The 18,697-nt window shown below is 42.2% G+C and overlaps 1 protein-coding gene across 3 annotated transcripts; it reads right to left on the reverse strand.

Annotated features, from left to right (window-relative positions):
- Positions 1 to 4,157: 4,157 nt before the first annotated feature.
- Positions 4,158 to 12,301, reverse strand: LOC106570061 (casein kinase II subunit beta). 3 transcript variants are annotated; one of them, XM_014142011.3, is made up of 8 exons: positions 12,155 to 12,290; positions 11,810 to 11,862; positions 11,359 to 11,439; positions 10,987 to 11,089; positions 6,454 to 6,569; positions 6,249 to 6,324; positions 5,701 to 5,890; positions 4,158 to 5,464 (listed from the first exon to the last, which is right to left on the reverse strand). In XM_014142011.3, exons 3-8 carry the CDS (start codon positions 11,428 to 11,430, stop codon positions 5,374 to 5,376), a joined length of 648 nt encoding a protein of 215 aa, XP_013997486.1. In that variant the 5' UTR covers positions 11,431 to 11,439; positions 11,810 to 11,862; positions 12,155 to 12,290; the 3' UTR covers positions 4,158 to 5,373. The 3 variants fall into 3 exon arrangements, with proteins under 3 accessions (XP_013997486.1, XP_013997485.1, XP_013997484.1); XM_014142010.3 differs by having other exon boundaries at positions 11,806 to 11,862; XM_014142009.3 differs by lacking the exon at positions 11,810 to 11,862 and having other exon boundaries at positions 12,155 to 12,301.
- Between the last annotated feature and the right edge of the window lie 6,396 nt (positions 12,302 to 18,697).

Here is an 18,697-nt window from a genome sequence, read left to right on the forward strand (position 1 = left end):
GGCAGCATTTCCAACATGTGCGAGTAGGAACGTCATTAAAGAGACATGGAAAACTGTGGAGTAGCCTCACAATATCGTCGGCCTGTCCTTCCGTTCAATGAACCAGACCTGACTGGAGAGACACCAGCATTTCTGAGTTGGGCAATCTAACACACTGCTGCTGAGTATTGCGCAACTCTAATCCATCAACATCATTAATATGACAGTCCACTATCATAGCAGCAGAAGCAGAGGAGACAGTTCAAAAACAGCGGCAGGTACTATCTAACTGGGTGATGGGTCGGGTGTGGTATGCTTTCAACATGTTAATGTGGCACACACACAAGATTGACGTTTTCTATCAGGAGTTTGAGCCTCATTTTTTCTGGCGTGCTTGATGTACTGCAGGCCGACTAGGGCTAAAAGTAGGCAATTCAGTGGCTCTACTCTCAGTATGAGCCGAAAACACGCTCTTGTGGGTCAACACAAACTTGTCTGCCAACAGACGCTTCTGACAGGGAGGATATTTTGTTAGTTTAGGTAAACTACAATGCGTTCGGGTAAGCAATTTTTAAATTCTTCCAACAAGATTAACTCCCGGAGAGAGTTGAAATCAGTTACCTTGTTAGCAACATGCCATTTATCAATCAGATTTCCCTTGTCTCTAGCAAATTCCACATAAATCTTACTAGAAGATTTTCTATGAGACCTAAATCTCTGTCGGTATTGTTAGGGTTTAACCAACTATTTGTTTGCATAACCAATATAATACAACTATTTAAGTGTATATAATAAAATTAGTTGTGGTGCATAACTTATGAATACTAATGCTAAACATAAGAGGTTTATATTGTATTAACATAGATTGAGCGACAAATAATAGACATGACTAACTGGAGGGTTGCTGGCTAGTAGTGTAGGCTGAGTAGACTCGTGACACACACACACACACACACACACAATGCCTGGTTGTGGGGCCGCTCAAGGACAGGTGTATGTGAGGAACTGATAGAGGGGAGAATGGCTGTGGCACAAGAACAGGCACTGTCCTTGGGTGTCTGACTCTCGGGTACACACACGAAGATAAGCTAGAAGACAACTATGCTTGGCAACAAAGATGCGTCTAGAGGCTGGGACCAGCCTGCACGCCAACGATAAGCTGGAGTAAGTCTAAACCACACCCAAGCCTCTACTATGACAGGCCCTCAGGGAGAGGGAACTACGTCTGTCAAGAAGTATTAAGGAAGAACTTATGTAATTTCTCTGTTTGCCCTGCGAGGTGTTACAGTGAACCCGTATATACGAAGATTGCATTTACCATTTATTCTGCTTGACTAATTCTATTAATAAACAGCTGAAAATATATTCAGTAGCCAAGTGTTACATTTTGTTCTGATACCAGAATTGAATTGACACAGCCCTGACAGTATGCCTCAGGAACAAGCTCATAGGCGCGAAGAACAGTAGCTTTGACCACTTCATAATTCAAACTGTCTTCAAGAGGTAGCGCTGAGAACCTCTTGGGCTTTACCAGTTCATTTACACTGAAGTAATAGGCACCATACCTCTTCAGGCCATTTCAATGCTACGGCTATAAGTTCAAAAACACAATAGGAGTCTGACTCTGAACAAAGGTACCAAGGCAATCTGCCTACTAATGTCCAACGTGTTGGAAGCTACAGCTGGTGAGGACGGCTCACTAACAGGCACAGCAGGAACGAAGGCTAGCCTCGCCGTCTCTGCCTCCAGTTCCATCTGGCGCATTTTGAACTTCAACTGCCGCTGTTCTCTTTCTGCCTCAATTTGACACATTTCCAACTGGAGATTTTCTCGCCTAATTTGGGCTCTCTTCCGCCTCCAGTTGGAGCTGTGTCGAACGGCCATCCCTCATGGCACCACGGTTTGACAGTGGGGAGAGTGGCTCAAAAATGGGGCAATGTGGCTGGAGCTTTAGCCTCGCCCTCGTTCTCAGACACCAGCGGGCTTACAGGAGCAGCAACATCCCCTACAGGGGTAGTAGGCTCAGGCAGCGGTAACACAAGCGCTTGCTCTTCCAACAAAACATAACACCAGTTGTTTAACCTCTGCTTTAACTAAACTCTGCGGAATAGATGCAGAATAATGGTCAGCCAAGGTCAGTAAATCAACTCTACGACATTTGTCAAAAACCTCCCACGTAGGGTTATCCAAAAAGGATTTCAAATCAAAAGTTGCCATTTTGAACTACCACTAAAACAAGAGCACAAAAACAAAAGAGAGATGGCTCTAGTGACAACTGATTGGGTTTCTTATAAACCAAGGGAAAGGGGATGTGATTGGGTAAATGAAAAGGAGCAGGTGTGTCTTCAGATTGGTGACTGATTGGCGACTGATGACTGCCACCTGTGACTAGGGCAGAAGGAGAGAAAACAAATACACACAGGATACCATTATCCATAACAGCCCACAAGACATGCCACAAGAGGTCTCTTCAAAATCCCCAAGTCCAGAACAGACTAAGGGAGGCACAGAGTACTACATAGAGCCATGACTACATGGAACTCTATTCCACATCAAGTAACTGACACAAGCAGTAAAATTAGATTTAAAAAACAGATAATAAAACACCTTATGGAACAGCGAGGACTGTGAAGCAACACAAACATTGGCACAGACACATGCATATGCAAACACACACATGCACATACACGATAACATACACACATATGGATTTAGTACTGTAGATATGTGGTAGTGGTGGAGTAGGGGCCTGACGGCACACAGTGTGTTGTGCAATCTGTGAATGTAATGTAATGTTTTTAAATTGTATAAACTGCCTTAATTTTGCTGGACCCCAGGAAGAGTAGCTGCTGCTTTGGCAGCAGCTAATGGGGATCCATAATAAATACTAAATACAAATACAGTCATAGTTATGTTTATTAAATTATTATACATTTATTTTAAAAAATCTTTCTATTATTATAACAGTTTACTATGATTATGGATATGCACTCATGTTGACTTAATATATTTATTTTTCACCCAGAGTACAAAGTTTGGATTTATTATTGTTACTATTACTACTGTACCTACATTCTTAAAAACTAAAACAGAAAACAAGTTTAAAAAAATGTAGGAAAAGCCATTAGAGGGAAAAGCATGATGGGATGGGGGATTGGGGGATGGGTAGAGAGAACAGTAGAGGGCTCTGAAAACTATTATTGCTGAAATAACCACTTCCTTTTGTGACTAGTCTAATACTTCCTATGCCACACATCAGAGGGCATAATAGGTCACCAAAAATGATTCTGAAGTGTGCCAGGCCTTGCAGTCCCAAGATAAAAGGGGGGGAGGGATATTTCGGCATGCAAGAAAATAGCCTTGCCGAAATCCCCCCCTTCTAATTTCCTTAATTTTGTGTCTAGAATAAAATACTTTCTGTGGCACACACTACTGGTCAACATGAGCTACCAAAATTATTCTGAAGTATGCCAGGCCTTGCAGTCCCAAGATTGAAGGGGAAAGTGGGATTTTGGCAGGCAAGAAAATAGCCTTTTCCCAAAATCCATTTCTCCAATGATACTCTGACGTACAGTACCAGTCAATGTAGCCACCCTTTTCCTTGATGACAGCTTTGCACACTCTTGGCATTCTCTCAACCAGCTTCACCTGAAATGTTTTTCCAACAGTCTTGAAGGAGTTCCCACATATGCTGCGGTCTGCGGTCCAACTCATCCCAAACCATCTCAATTGGGTTGAGGTCGGGTGATTGTGGAGGCCAGGTCATCTGATGCAGCACTCCATCGCTCTCCTTCACAGATCACAGACATTTCAAAATGGTCTACACGTATTCTCCAGCTCATCATTGACACCATTTAGCCAAGAGGCAGAAGTACAGCTGTATCTGTGTGGTTTGCTACAATATTTCCGGTATCGGTGTATGAGAATGTACATTTTCTCAATTCTCATGATGCCCACAGAACTGCTGACTTGCAGGGCAGCTATGTACACTACTGGCCACAGTGAGGCAACAGAACAGTGCAATATCTAACCTATTGAGTGGTGAGTGGTGTCTCTTAAAAGATTCAGAGGGACATACAGTAGTCCCATACTTTCAAGGGATTTAATTTTTTTACAAAAATGTCATGGTGACTATGTTATTTCTGCAATCTAATTTATACATAAACCAATCAACATAATTGTATGAAAAGAAAACAACGTTTATTGAGAATTCTGAATCCTGGTCACTTCCACAGTTGCAAAAAAAAACAGACCTACATTAATTATAATCTTGACAAATCATCCTTACTGTTCTGGATCAAAACATATCAAGAGTTCTACTTTTTGCAACAAGGAATCAAATGTACACCTGTAGTAGGGCGCTGAAACCCCAACTGCATCACAAAATAAAAACTGATTTTCTGTCGCTAGATTTTACATAAATAATACTACTATAATGTGTGGAGGGACACCAGTTAAATCAGTGCAGTTGTGGAGAGAGATGTGTACTTTTGCAGTGATACTAACCCAGCAACATGTGACAGAGCTGACATTCTCACTGTGCCTCACAAACAGGACTGTTGTTTTGGGTGACACACAGAGACAGCAGGTGGGTTGTTATGTATTTTCCTGGTCATTCTAGAACATTTCATTCATTTCAGGTTTATTCGTGTCTATCCTACATCTAGCGTGTAAAGATTCACAGCTATACTATGTCCTAGAGGTGCACTTCCTGTAAACCACAGCACCTGTGCAGTTTCTCAAAGTTTAAGGCAAATTTGACAGAACACTTGTATTGTGAATGACCGCCTTGACACACTGGCCTCTGAGTATCACACAATAAAAGAGTGATACAAGCCTGCACGAGTGCCTTGGTAAAACAATGGTTTACAGAAGAGGTGAAATGGCAACACCCTTAGTGACAGACTTTGTCCTTATCATCAACCAAGCGGTCTCTGAGTGCCAGCCACAGTGTACATGGGTATGGGGGTAGCAGAGGAATTGTTATTCAACCAGTGGTGATGGTCTACCATGACCCTTTACCAAACTGTGCCAAAGACAGGACCGAAAACAACTCAACGTGGAACGAGTTCATAGGGGCAACATATGGTAATATCACTGAAAGAAACAGCAGTGTCAAATCCAATAACATCCATGGACTTTCTTCCCCTACCCCTTTTATGTTTCGGCACTGATGAGTTTGGTAACGTAGATGCATGGAATCCTAAATGTGTGTGTAAGGGTTTGGGAAAGAAAGCTGGGCGTTTTTGTCTTTACACATTGTTCTCAATCATCCTAATCTAAACTAAATAACAAAGTCTACAGGACAGAGAGGAGGCATCTGTATGGAGCTTTGTGCAGATGACCCGTCTCCTCAATCATCCCTTTCTCTTTCTCCCACTCCCTCTCTGGGCTTTAGCGGATGGCTTTGACAGGGCTCTTGAAGCTGGAGGCTGCTTGCAGCTGGAGCTGGTAAGCCATGGGGTGGATCTTGAATCCATAGAGCCTGTTGTGAGGACATGAGAATTCATTACATCTTGATGATAGTGTGATAGGGGTCTATAAAGAGATTATGGTAACATTTATTTTACATGACTCTTTGGTATGTACTTGGAATTTCTTAGAAAGTTATCTGTTATCAGTGAGTAGAAATTGATCTAGGACCCTTTTGCTTTCAGTGCATTATGTTGGCATGACTCGAAAATGCACATCCCTATTGAAGGGTGACACAGTTGTACTGACCTAGGCACAAACTGGTTGGCGGGCCTCTTGGGCCTGTACTCGGGGTGCACCATAAAGAGCATGTGGGGGAATCCAGTGCCGAAGTAGGCCCCGTCCGTGTGGTGGTGCCGGGAGGACTTGGGAGTGTACACGTCCATACACTTAGGGCAGTACAGCTTCACCATAGCCTCGCCTGGAATGTCCGACAGACCTAGGGAGGGATAGGGGGACGGAGAGGGGGAAGAATTTAGACATTACTGGTCTGAAGTTATTATGAAATGCTCGAGCACACTATTGTATTCATCCAGGTGTCTCTTGGACATTAGACTGGATCTGACATGGTTGTGATATGATACATTAAAACCTTACACAGAGGATTCAGAGATACTGTACTGCATAGAGGATCTGCTTTGCATAGTTTGGGTTATGAATGCTGCAATGTGTCTGGATGACAAAGACTGACCTATGAACATGCAAAGCCATGATGCAAATAGTGCTCTGAGGTGGATCAAAACAACCACAGTGTCAACTGAGTGGTAATGGTTCAAACAAGACCAACACACACTCACCAATGGGAAGCATGGGCTGGTTCTCACAATAGACTCGGGGACAGTAGCCAAAGTCCCCTTGCTGATACTTCTCCAACTGAGAAAAAGAGATGGAGAAACGTGAAAAACGTTTCCAGAGAAATGCGGCATACAATTGACATGCTGCATACATTTGACATGCAGCCTTTCAACAAACATTGGAAACAGAAAAGGGTAGTTGCTGTACCATCTGAGCGATGCCCCTGTTGGTGAGGATGTATCGTGCATGGATCAGCCCATAGAGCATCTCTGCTGCCTGCTCTATGAGGTCACTCTGGTTAGGGTTGTCCTCCAGCTCCTCATCTGTAAAACAGAGAGAGGAGGGAACAGGTTATAAGAGATAGGGGAAGAGGCCATTCATATGTTGATTTGATTTAAAGATTACTCACGAAAGCAGAATTGTGTACATGTACATAACTGTGACACATTACAGAAAGCTGGGCATATGACACAGGTCACTACTTCACAGGAGAGGAATTTAAACTTTAATGTCTTTCCTGCAGAAATCCCTTCTTGAACATGTGAACTTAAATGTGCCTTAATAACAAACTCGTCTGTACTCTGTAAGGCTTTAGAGACAGGTGCATGATAATGGTCCATTCTAAATCAAATTTCACACATATTTAGTAGATGTCAAGACAAGATTAAATCAAGAATAGTCTGATGGGTCACAATATTAGCTTATCACTTGTGAATGATGCCCAGCCAAATTACTGCCTTTTTATTGCGACTTTTTCAAAAATCAGTCGCCGCCTAGCCCGATATGTTTTGATAAGGTTTATATCACAACAAAAAGTGGCCTAATAACTTCTTAAAAGTAAGCACCTGAATCCGCTTTACAAGGGGTATAGAGCCTAACTGGCATACACAAGCAGTGCATGAGTTCCAAGTTTGGGGAAGATAATTTAACATAAAAATGCATTTATAATTAAAACATTACATGCATAATCGCATTTGCTGTCACTTTTGATAATGGAACATTCACGCTTATAGCCTACTGCCGTGTTTGCATTGCTGCGCTTATGAATGTGAAGAAATAGCCTAATAGTTTATCAACATTTTAAGCTAAAACGTTCTGATCTGTTGCGTCAGCCACATTGCGTAAAACAGTTTTTTTTAATGCTAGTTGTATTAATTTGGGATCTATTGCATCCCACAACTGCCCAGACTATGTTTGGAATATTTATTTCCTCGCACAGAATAGGTCGACTTTTATACTATGGGGGATAGTAGATTGACATAGGCCAGTGCTTTGCTGTTCATTAGGCCTACTCATCTTTTTGGCTGACAAAAAGTAAATGTGGACAGTTCTTCCAATATCTTCAACGTGCACCTCGGAAATGGATAAGGACGCGCACAGTAGCGTCCCTGATGTGTCGGTCTTCACCTGTAGCCTGTGAGAAAGACCCGATCACGTGATGGGAGGAGGGCAAAACGGCCACTGGCCACAAAAGGCATGGATTCTTTTAGGGTGCATTACGGCCAAAGGGGATGCCGCAGTTAAAATTCAAGGCATTCTCAAGTGCTCGTCAAATTGTGAATGAGAGACTAATGAAGTGTGTATGAAGCAGAGCTCATGTATTTCAAGAAACCTTTTCAAATCATCATTACAGTCGCATCATGCAGCCTTACAATGTATTAAAAATCTAAACATACAGTGCCTTCGGAAAGTATTCAAACCCCTTGCCTTTTTCCACATTGTATTACGTTACCAGCTTAATCTAAAATTGATATTTTTCTTTTTTTAAATCAAATCCTCAGCAATCTACACACAATACCCCATAAACGACGAGGCCAAAAACAGGTTGACATTTTTGCAAATGTATTGACAATAAAAAACAGAAATACCTTATTTACATAAATATTCAGACCCTTTGCTATGAGACTCGAAATTGAGCTCAGGTGCATCTTGTTTCCATTGATCATGCTTGAGATCTTTCAACAACTTGATTGAAGTCCACCTGTGGAAAATTCAATTGATTGGACATGATTTGGAAAGGGACACACCTGTCTATGTAAGGTCCCACAAAACCAAGCCAAGAGGTCAAAGGAATTTATGTAGAGCTCCGAGACAGGATTGTGCTGAGGAACAGATCCGGGGAAGGGTACCATAAAATGTCTGCAGCATTCAAGGTGCCCAAGAACACAGTGGCCTCCATCATTCTTAAAATGGAAGAAGTTTGGAACCACCAAGACTATTCCTAGAGCTGGCCGCCCGGCCAAACTGTGCAATTGGGCAAGAAGGGTCTTGGTCAGAGAGGTGACCCAGAACCCGATGGTAACTGACAGAACTCCAGATTCCTCTGTAGAGATGGGAGAACCTTCCAGAAGGACAACCATCTCAGCAGCACTCCACCAATCAGGCCTTTAATGTAGAGTGGCGAGACGGAAGCCACTCCTCAGTAAAAAGGTACATGACAGCCCACTTGGATTTTGCCAAAAGACACCTAAAAGACTCTCAGACCATGAGAAACAAGATTCTCTAGTCTGATGAAACCAAGATTGAACTCTACGGTGTGAATGCCAAGAGTCACGTCTGGAGGAAACCTGGCACCATCCCTACGGTGAAGCATGGTAGTGGCATGTTCATGTTGTGGGGATGTTTTTCAGCGGCAGGGACTGGGATCGAGGGAAACGTGAATGGAGCAGAGTACAGAGAGATCTAGTTCACCTTCCAACAGGACAACGACCCTAAGCACACAGCCAAGACAACGCAGGAGTGGCTTCAGGACAAGTCTCGGAATGTCCTTGAGTAGTCCAGCCAGAGCCCAGATTTCAACCCACATCGACTATCTCTGGATAGACCTGAAAATAGCGGGGCAGCGACACTCCCCATCCAACCTGACAGAGCTTGAGAGGATCTGCAAAGAATGGGAGAAACTCCCCAAATACAGGTGTGCCAAGCTTGTAGCATCATACCCAAGAAGACTCAAGGCTGTAATTGCTGCCAAAGGTGCTTCAACAAAGTACTGAGTAAAGTAAATGTTTCAGTTTGTTTTTATTAATTAGCAAACATTTCTAAAAACCTGTTATTGCTTTGTCATTATGGGGTATTGTGTGTAGATTGAGGGGGAAAAAAACAATTCAATCAATTTTAGAATAAGGCTGTAACCTAACAAAATGTGGAGAAAGTAAAGGGGTCTGAATAATTTCCGAAGGCACTGGTATAGCCCAACGTTTGTAGAACAACTAAAGTTACATTAATAACTCTAAATTAATCATATAGGAGTACCTACAGTACCAGTAAAGGTTTGGACACACCTACTCATTCAAGGGTTTTTCTTTATTTTTCTACATTGTAGAATAATCATGAAGACATCAACTATGAAATAACACAAATGGAATCATGTAGTAATCAAGAAAGTGTTAAATCAAAATATATTTTAGATTCTTCAAAGTAGCCACCCTCTGCCTTGACAGCTTTGCACACTCTTGGCATTCTCTCAACCAGCTTCATGAGGAATGCTTTTCCAACAGTCTTGAAGGAGTTCCCACATATGCTGAGCACTTGTTGGCTGCTTTTCCTTTACTCTGCAGTCCAACTCATCCCAAACCATCTCAATTGGGTTGAGGTCGGGGGATTGTGGAGGCCAGGTCATCTGATGCAGCACTCCATCACTCTCCTTCTTGGTCAAATAGCCCTTACACAGCATGGAGATGTGTTGGGTCATTGTTCTGTTGAAAAACAAATGATAGTCCCACTAAGCCCAAACCAGATGGCCATGCTGGTTAAGTGTGCATTGAATTCTAAATAAATCCCTGACAGTGTCACCAGCCCCACATCTCCTCCTCCACGGTTCACGGTGGGAACCACATACAGAGATCATCCGTTCACCAACTCTTCGTCTCACAAAGACACGGCGGTTGGAACCAAAAATCTCAAATTTGGACTCATCAGACCAAAGGACAGATTTCCACCAGTTTAATGTCCATTGCTCGTGTTCTTGGCCCAAGCAAATCTATTCTTATTGTTGTCCTTTAGTAGTGGTTTTGGTGCAGCAGTTCGACCACGAAGGCCTGATTCACAGTCTCCTCTGAGTCTCCTCCGTTGATGTTGATGTGTCTGTTACTTGAACTCTGAAGCATTTATTTGGGCTGCAATCTAAGCTGCAGTTTACGCTAAAATCAAATCAAATTTTATGTCACATGCGCCAAATACAACAGGTTTAGACCCTAGCATGAAATGCTTACTTAATTAAATAAAATATTTACTAAATATACTATAGTTTAAAAAAAATGGGTGTTCTGATACTATAAAATAATGCCACGGAATTCTAAGCAAGTTTGTCTGCTAAATGAACTAGTGTAGCCCACAGCCATTTGGCATAGCCAGATCAGGACCTAACTTAAGGACAACTCAATATTCTGTTCTTTTGAAATAGACTACATTTTCTTCATATCATGAGTCTTTAGACCCGTCTAAAATAAATAATGGATTTATTGTGAAGGTGTATGCTATATAAGACTCTTTAAAATGTAGATGTTCCAAAGGCCTGCATCTGTGGCTTGTTGGGAAGCCAGGAGATGCTAAATATGTTTTAGTTAATTAACAGTCAATTACCCTGAGACCAACCAGTTATTAGTTTGACAATCACCAGCTGACAATTTTTGTGACTGCCACAACCCTAGATGCAACCATAACATTGGTATTCCGATTTAGATTGTGTGGAATGTTCTGTACTTCCGAGTGCAGTAGAGATGGTTCTGGAGTTGGTCTGACCTGGTTCTAGGTCCAGGATCATGTCCAGAGCCTGGCGGTAGTGGGGAACCTGCTCATTGAGCCCAGTCAGGTTGAACTTGTCCTGGATGTAGTCCTCATCCACCTGTCAATGGATGAGAGGACAGAAGGGGTGACAGAAATTAGATAAATATCAAACCTGTTCCTTCTTGAAAGAGTTTGTGTAGTAAGAGGTGGCTGTGAATAATAAGATTTTGTTCCAGCCCTCAACTCACCACCTGCCCATCAGGACCTTGGTTAGCCGAATCAGGTTTTTGCACACACAGGATAAGGGTTGGCCACCCATGTCTTAGCTGACATTAACTTTTTGGTCAATGAGTGACAATATTGCTCTGGGTGTTGGTAGATACTGACCTCACAGAAAAACTCGTTTCCCCTCAGTCCACAAAACCAGGAGATCCATGACACTTCCTCTGAACTGCTCATCTCGGGAGACTAATGGGTAAAGACATTCAACACAGACATAGATTTGCGCCTATTGCAACTCTTACCCTACGAGGTCCCCGGAGCTTGCAGATTTTCTGTTTTACTTGATAATTTATTGCACCCACATGGTGTCCTAGGTCTAACTAAGTCCACGATTAGAGGGGAACAATGAAAAAAATACAGTGGAACTGACTTTGAAGTGCAGAGTTTAGTTTGAGGGGTCGATTGAATTCAGTCATGTGAAAACGGCCTGAACTTGATAGTTTAGCAACACAAACATATTATAGGTCGCTAACTACATTAAAAGACAAATTTATAAATCATAACAGAGCAATTAGCTAGATAACTACAACATGTTAACTGTAAGAGGCTTACCTACTAGTTTGTTCGCGCTACCGACCGTCCAAATGTGTGTGGTTAACGTTACTGTAACTAGTTAAAAAAGATTGGTAGTTGACATTGGAAGTGTAAGAAATAAGGATATTACCCATGAAAATACCTATGTCACATCAACAATCGTAGTTAGTAGCATACACAAGAGTTATGCTAAATGACCAGCAGAAGAAAATGATAGCTAGTTACCTACATCCTTAGCTAGCGGTTACATTCAATATGGCGCAACGTCCAAACTAGGCCGGATGAAATGTGTTCAGTTTTTAGTCGCAAGTCCTCTAAAGCTATATCATATCTCATATGAAAACATATAGTAATTCAGGTAACTTACCCCCTGTTAAGTGATTTTCACGCCAGTAAAATATAATAATCGTAATATTTAGTGTTGTAAATTAAAAGGACACCACCTCCCAGTTAACCACTGCAGAGGTATTCGTTTTCGTTGTAGGCAAATTGATGACGTACAAATTCAGAGACACGTCTATGGATACTGTAGTTTAATAAGTCTTTCAACAACTACAATATTTTTTGAGTTATCAACTGAAAATCTGAAAAACGTAGGTTTTATTATATGATTAATATGATTAATATATTGTCAAGTATAAAATGTAGGGTGGGAACAGAAGCTATAACAAATATATTTGATATTTCCTCATCTGCTTGTAATGACTTTTCTACAGATATATGCCTACTTTGGGCAATGCAGGAATACGGTTCCTCATATTTTTCGGTCCTTCGTGAATATCATGCTCTAACAAAGGTGACCAAGTTCTGTAGTGGCGGCATTGACTTTACATGGCTTGTAGTAGCCAGTCAATTCTTATTAATGCAGTTTTCTTTGTCCAGATTTAAATAACACCAGTACCATAGCTGAGCAGTATTCCCTAATCAAATAAATTGCAAGGTCCTGTCCTCCATACACTAATCATCAATCTGCAAGACCATGATGTGCATTCGGGAAGTATTCAGACCCCTTTTAAGAGACACCGCTCAATAGGTTTGATACTGCACTGTTCTGTGGCATCACAGAGTAGCCACTAATATACATAGCTAGCTGCCCTGCAAGTCAGCATTTCTGTGAGCATCTTGAGAATTGTGAAAATGTACATTAATCTTCTCATTAATTTCCTGTCCGATACTGGAAATATTATAACAAACCCCTCAGATACAGCTGTTCTTCTGCCTCTTGGCCAAATGGTGTCAATGATGAGCTGGATAATACATGCAGATCACTTTGGTATGTCTATCTGTCTGATCTGTGATTGTGACTGTTCCTTCACATTGTATAGTAAACAAAGGGCTTATATCTGATGTGCAAGACTGTTTATTTGTGTGTGTGAACATGCATTTGCATACGGACATAGACATGCGAAGTATGGGTGCTGGAGGTGCTGCAGCACCCCCAGTTGGTGAGATGGTAAAACTGCAATATGTCAAATAAATAAATATTTAATTACATTATTGATATAAATGATCATGGGTTTGGGGTAGGGTAGACAAAAAAAACATTGGATATTTATAGAATATATGGGAACAATTCTGTATGGAGAGCACTCAGCTCTGTTTTTAAAGCGGTGATATGCTCTTATCTTTTCAGTTGTAGGGGTTTGGAGTTGGAGCAGAATAGCTGGACAATAAACAGTTTAGTTTGAGTTGAGTCGGGTCTCTCTCTTTTCCTCTGTCCTCCTCGCTCCCATAGGCAGCGCATGATTTAAGTTTGGGGAAGCAAATTTTCACCATAAAAATGCAACTTTATAATAAAGCATCCCATGCATCTTTCATTGCATTCGCAGACTTATGTAAGATAGCCTACTATTCTTACTGTGGTGAGTAGATTGGATAGTCAATTTAGGCTAATAATATACAGTGCCTTCAGAAAGTATTCACACCCCTTGACTTTTTCCACATTTTGTTGTATTACAGCCTGAATTTAAAATGAATTAAATGTAGATATTTTGTCAGCAATACCCCATAATCTCAGAGTGGAAATATGTTTTTCGAAATATTTACAATTAATAAAAAAAGAAAAGCTGAAATGTCTTGAGTCAATAAGTATTCAACCACTTTGTAATGGCAAGGCTAAAAATAAGTCACATAATAAGTTACAGGGACTCACTGTGTGCAATAATAGTGTTTAACATTATGTTTAAATGACTACCTCATCTCTGTACCCCACACATACAGATAATTGTAAGGTCCCTCAATCGAGCAGTGAATTTCAAACACAGACTAACAATAAAGACCAGGGAGGTTTTCCAATGCCTTAAAAAGACGGGCACCTATTGGTAGATGGGTAATATTAAAAAAAGAGACATTGAATATCCCTTTGAGCATGGTGAAGTTATTAATTACACTTTGGGTGGTGTATCAATAGAGCCAGTCTTTTCAGTGTCCTGAGGGGGATAAGGCGTTATCGTGCCATCTTCACGACTTTCTCTGTGTGTTTGGACCATGATAGTTTGTTGGTGACGTGGACACCAAGGAACTTGAAGCTCTCGACACGCTCCACTACAGCCCCATCGATGTGAATGGGGGCTGGTTCGGCCCTCCTTTTCCTGTAGTCCACAATCATCTCTTTTGTCTTGCTCACGTTGAGGGAGAGGTTGTGGTCCTGGTACCACACTACAGGATGGGGCCCCGTGTTGAGGATCAGCATGGCAGATGTGTTGTTGCCTACCCTTACCACCTGGGGGTGGCCCGTCAGGAAGTCCAGGATCCATAGGCAGAGAGGTGTTTAGTCCCAGAGTCCTTAGCTTAGTGATGACCTTTGTGGGCACTATGGTGTTGAACGCCGAGCTGTAGTCAATGCACAGCATTCTCACATAGGTGTTCCTTTTGTCCAGGTGGGACAGGGGAGTGTGGAGTACGATTGAGATGGTGTCATCTGTTAGGGGCGGTATGCGAATTGGAGTGGGTCTAGGGTTTACGGGATGATGGTTGGACCAGCCTTTCAAAGCACTCCATAGCTCTATATTTTCAAGCATAGTGGTGGCTGCATCATGTTATGGGTTATGCTTTTAATGGTTAAGGACTGGAAAGTTTTTCATGATTAAAAATAAACGGAATGGAGCTAAGCACAGGCAAAATCCTAGAGGAAAACCTGGTTCAATCTGCTTTCCACCGGACATTGGGAGATGAATTCACCTTTCAGCAGGACGATAACTTAAAACTCAAGGCCAAACCTTCACTTGAGTTACTTACAAAGATAGTGAATGTTCCTGAGTGGCCTGGTTAGTTTTGACTTAAAAAATCTGTTTAAATCTATGGCAAGACCTGAAAATGGTTGTCTAGCAATGATCAACACCTAATTTGACAAAACTTGAAGAATTTTGAAAATAATAATGGGCAAATGTTGCACAACCCAGATGTGGAAAACTCTTAGACTTACCCAGAAAGACTCACACCTGTAATCACTGCCCAAGGTGCTTCCACAAAGTATTGACTCAGGGGTGTGAATACTTATGAAAATCAGATATTTCTGTACTTCATTTTTTTAATATATACTGCTCAAAAAAATAAAGGGAACACTAAAATAACACATCCTAAATCTGAATGAATGAAATAATCTTATTAAATACTTTTTTCTTTACATAGTTGAATGTGCTGACAACAAAATCACGCAAAAATAATCAATGGAAATCCAATTTATCAACCCATGGAGGTCTGGATTTGGAGTCACACTCAAAATGAAAGTGGAAAACCACACTACAGGCTGATCCAACTTTGATGTAATGTCCTTAAAACAAGTCAAAATGAGGCTCAGTAGTGTGTGTGGCCTCCACGTGCCTGTATGACCTCCCTACAATGCCTGGGCATGCTCCTGATGAGGTGGCGGATGGTCTCCTGAGGGATCTCCTCCCAGACCTGGACTAAAGCATCCGCCAACTCCTGGACAGTCTGGTGGATGGAGCTAGACATGATGTCCCAGATGTGCTCAATTGGATTCCGACAACTCCTGGACAGTCTGGTGGATGGAGCTAGACATGATGTCCCAGATGTGCTCAATTGGATTCAGGTCTGGGGAACGGGCGGGCCAGTCCATAGCATCAATGCCTTCCTCTTGCAGGAACTGCTGACCCACTCCAGCCACATGAGGTCTAGCATTGTCTTGCATTAGGAGGAACCCAGGGCCAACCGCACCAGCATATGGTCTCACAAGGGGTCTGAGGATCTCATCTCGGTACCTAATGGCAGTCAGGCTACCTCTGGCGAGCACATGGAGGGCTGTGCGGCCCCCCCAAAGAAATGCCACCCCACACCATGACTGACCCACCGCCAAACCGGTCATGCTGGAGGATGTTGCAGGCAGCAGAACATTCTCCACGGCGTCTCCAGACTCTGTCACGTGCTCAGTGTGAACCTGCTGTCATCTGTGAAGAGCACAGGGCGCCAGTGGCGAATTTGCCAATCTTGGTGTTCTCTGGCAAATGCCAAACGTCCTGCACGGTGTTGAGCTGTAAGCACAACCCCCACCTGTGGACGTCGGGCCCTCATACCACTCTCATGGAGTCTGTTTCTGACCGTTTGAGCAGACACATGCACATTTGTGGCCTGCTGGAGGTCATTTTGCAGGGCTCTGGCAGTGCTCCTCCTGCTCCTTCTTGCACAAAGGAGGAGGTAGCGGTCCTGCTGCTGGGTTGTTGCCCTCCTACGGCCTCCTCCACGTCTCCTGATGTACTGGCCTGTCTCCTGATAGCGCCTCCATGCTCTGGACACTACGCTGACAGACACAGCAAACCTTGCCACAGCTCGCATTGATGTGCCCTCCTGGATGAGCTGCACTACCTGAACCACTTGTGTGGGTTGTAGACTCCGTCTCATGCTACCACTAGAGTGAAAGCACCGCCAGCATTCAGAAGTGACCAAAACATCAGCCAGGAAGCATAGGAACTGAGAAGTGGTCTGTGGTCCCCACCTGCAGAACCACTCCTTTATTGGGGGTGTCTTGCTAATTGCCTATAATTTCCACCTGTTGTCTATTCCATTTGCACAACAGCATGTGAAATTTATTGTCAATCAGTGTTGCTTCCTAAGTGGACAGTTTGATTTCACAGAAGTGTGATTGACTTGGGAGTTACATTGTGTTGTTTAAGTGTTCCCTTTATTTTTTTGAGCATTGTATATTAGCAAACATTTCTAAAAACATGTTTTCCCTTTGTCATTATGGGGATTTTGCATGATTATGTGAGGATTTAGAAATAAGAAAATTAGAAATAAGTCAAGGGGTATGAATACTTTCTGAAGGCACTCCAACTCAATCACTGTTCATAAAAAATACTGCAATGTTCAATGCATGGCTGAGCGTGTAGTGGCATAGAGCCGTGGAGGCTCCTCAGAGGAAGACCATCCTCCTCAGCGAATTTAATAAAAATTGAAACTTTTTAAATGTTTATCCTTTATAGGCAAGAATTCAGACCCCTTCACATTTTCCACTTTGTTACGTTACAGCCTTATTCTAAAATTAATTAAATATTTTTTTTCCTCATCAATCTACACATAATACCACAAAGCGAAAATAGGCTCAGATTTCTTTTACAAATTTATAAAAAATTAAAACCAGAAATACCTTCTTTTGCAGACTCTGCTATGCTACTCGAAATTGAGCTCAGGTGAATCCTGTTTCCATTGATCATTCTTGAGATGTTTATACAACTTGATTGGAGCCCACCTGTGGTAAATTCAATTGATTGGACATTTGGAAAGGCACCCATCTGTCTATATAAAAAAGGTCCCACAGTTGATACTACATGTCAGAGCAAAAACCAAGCCATGAGGGTGAAGGAATTGTCTGTAGAGCTGAGGCACGACTGTGTCGAGGCACAGATCTGGGGAAGGGTACCAAAAAAATGTCTGCAGCATTTAAGGTCCCCAAGAACATTGTGGCCTCCATCATTCTTAAATGGAAGAAGTTTGGAACCACCAAGACTCTTCCTAGAGCTGGCCGCCCGGCCAAATTGAGCAATTGGGCTAAAAGGGCCTTGGTCAGGGAGGTGACCCAGAACATGATGCTATCTGACAGAACTCCAGATTCCTCTGTAGTGATTGGAGAACCTTCCAAAAGGACAACCATCTCTGCAGCACTCCACCAATCAAGCCTTTATGGTTAGTGGCCAAATGGAAGCCACTCCTCAGTAAAAGGCACGACAACACCTAAAGACTCTCAGACCATGAGAAACAAGATTCTCTGGTCTGATGAAATCAAGATTGAACTCCTTGGCCTGAATGCCAAGCATCTCGTCTGGAGGAAACCTGGCACCATCCATACGGTGAAGCATGGTGGTGGCAGCATCATGCTGTGGGGATGTTTTTTTGCGGCAGGGACTGGAAGATTAGTCAGGATCAAGGGAAAGATGAACAGAGCAAAGTACCCAGAGATCCTTGATGAAAACTTGCTCCAGAGCACTCAGGACCTCAGACTGAGGTTGTGATTGCCGGCTGTGATTGTACTTTGTTGAAGCATCTTTGGCAGCAAAGTACTGAGTAAAGGGCCTGAATACTTACGTAAATGTGATAAAAAAAAATATTGAACAAATTTGCTAACATTTCTAAAAACCTGTTTTTGCTTTGTCATTATGGGGTATTGTTGGGGGGGGGACGATTTAATCAATTTTAGAACAAGGCTGTAACGTAACAAAATGTGGAAAAATTGAAGGGGTGCGAATACTTTCCGAATGCACTATACGTAACCACCTACCATTGCCCAGGTGGTTAAAATAATATAGATGTAATTTTTGTCCACCTCTTCTTTACAGGGGGTGGCCATTCATAATAAAATCAAAACAAAACCAGATTTTCCATTAAAACAAAAAGTTTATTTAACTTTCTCTGTATAAGACACTCCTCTGCTTGTACATTGCTCCCTTGAACTTAAAAA

This window comes from Salmo salar, chromosome 14 (assembly GCF_965601325.2).
Source record: "Salmo salar chromosome 14, fSalSal1, whole genome shotgun sequence".
In the NCBI taxonomy this organism is placed as follows: domain Eukaryota; kingdom Metazoa; phylum Chordata; class Actinopteri; order Salmoniformes; family Salmonidae; genus Salmo; species Salmo salar.